At 36.3% G+C, this 1,369-nt stretch overlaps 1 protein-coding gene across 1 annotated transcript; it reads right to left on the bottom strand.

The window, feature by feature from the left end:
* Positions 1–536: 536 nt before the first annotated feature.
* Positions 537–1,369, bottom strand: LOC135431176 (spermidine synthase-like). Its single transcript, XM_064686141.1, has one exon. The coding sequence runs from the start codon at positions 1,277–1,279 to the stop codon at positions 626–628; it is 654 nt and encodes a 217-aa protein (XP_064542211.1). The 5' UTR covers positions 1,280–1,369; the 3' UTR covers positions 537–625.

Here is a 1,369-nt window from a genome sequence, read left to right as displayed (position 1 = left end):
CCGTAGTTGTGCGAATGTCATTCGTATAGCCTGTGTTGTAAAACATGACATCACGCATCTAGAATAGTATATACAGGTCAAATATCTTTCATTTTATAACTATCGTTAAACCTCACTTCTGTCACATACCAATAAATCAAATAAGTATATTAATTAAATCTACCCACCATTTTAAGCCAAAATTTTAATGCACTTATTTGTTTATTCTAGATCTTATTCGCACAATAAGATCTTTAGCAGAAAATTTCAACAAGATCGGTTAAGAAGCACAACAGTTATTTAAGTAAATGTTTGCTTATATAGACGCGTGTTTGCGGCGATTAACGAAAATTGCAAGAATTTCTGTATACATGTACACACACATTTGTCGAGTAGAGATGGTAACAGGTAGTGAGGTCTGTTACGAGTGCAAGTCCTGTCAAACTGCTAAAGCAACACGTACCCCGAGCTGCATTTGGTAGAAGAGGGTTCAGGGTATCCACTAGTCGGGACCTCCCGAATAAAGCCTCCTGCTTGTTTATTATTATACAATTGACTTTTATTTTAAAATATTTTATTGTGAATTTAATAATTACATTAAATTTTGTTTACAGAGTACAAAAATGCTTTAAATGTCTAAACAGCTTTATTCGTAAAAGTGCTTCTCAACCCGACGAGGTAAAGTGAAAGCGGCAGCATAAATTTCGCTTGTGTAGTACTTCAAGTTTAATGCATCTATTTCGGATTTCTCAAATTTTTTCACGGGGTTTTCTAGCCTCTGTTTTTTATCCGAAGATGCTATTATAAATCCTATGTGACCACATGGATAAGATGGAACAGGAGTTATGGCATATCCTACTTTTGGAAAATGCAAGGTACATCCTTTCATTGTTTTCTTTACGTGTTCAAAGTCCAACCAAAAACTTCCCGCTTGAGAGCATACAACACCTCCATCTTTTAGTGCTTGCTTTAGTAAATCAAAGTAGCTTTCATGAAACAAGCTAACGGCAGGACCAATTGGATCCGAGCTATCAGTTATGATAACATCAAATTCGTTTCTGTGATTTTTCATATATTCAAAACCGTCGCCGATAGTAAGGATTAACTTTTTGCTATCGAATCCACATGCCATAGATGGTAGGTACTTTTTCGAAAGTTGAACAATACGATTGTCAATTTCGACTTGGTGAACTTCTTTAACCATCGGATGCTTTTCGCGTGCTACACCCCCATCACCACCGCCAACAATCAAAACTTTCTGTGGGTTTGCATGACAGTATAGCGGCAAGAAAGCTATCATTTCCTGGTTGGAAAACTCATCCCTAGAAGTACATTGAATGATTCCGTCTAGTATTAAGCACCTTTCATATGTTTCTCTGTGAAAATAAAG

This window comes from Drosophila montana, unplaced genomic scaffold, assembly GCF_035044405.1.
Source record: "Drosophila montana isolate Dmon_TW-CO22-7 unplaced genomic scaffold, ASM3504440v1 contig_3161_1, whole genome shotgun sequence".
NCBI classification, from domain to species: Eukaryota; Metazoa; Arthropoda; class Insecta; order Diptera; family Drosophilidae; genus Drosophila; species Drosophila montana.
This window is presented reverse-complemented; position numbering and strand designations above follow the sequence as displayed.

What these genes read in the sequence shown, in the direction of transcription:
- LOC135431176 (XM_064686141.1), bottom strand. Translation starts at nt 1,279, where the DNA reads ATGATAGCTTTCTTGCCGCTATACTGTCATGCAAACCCACAGAAAGTT.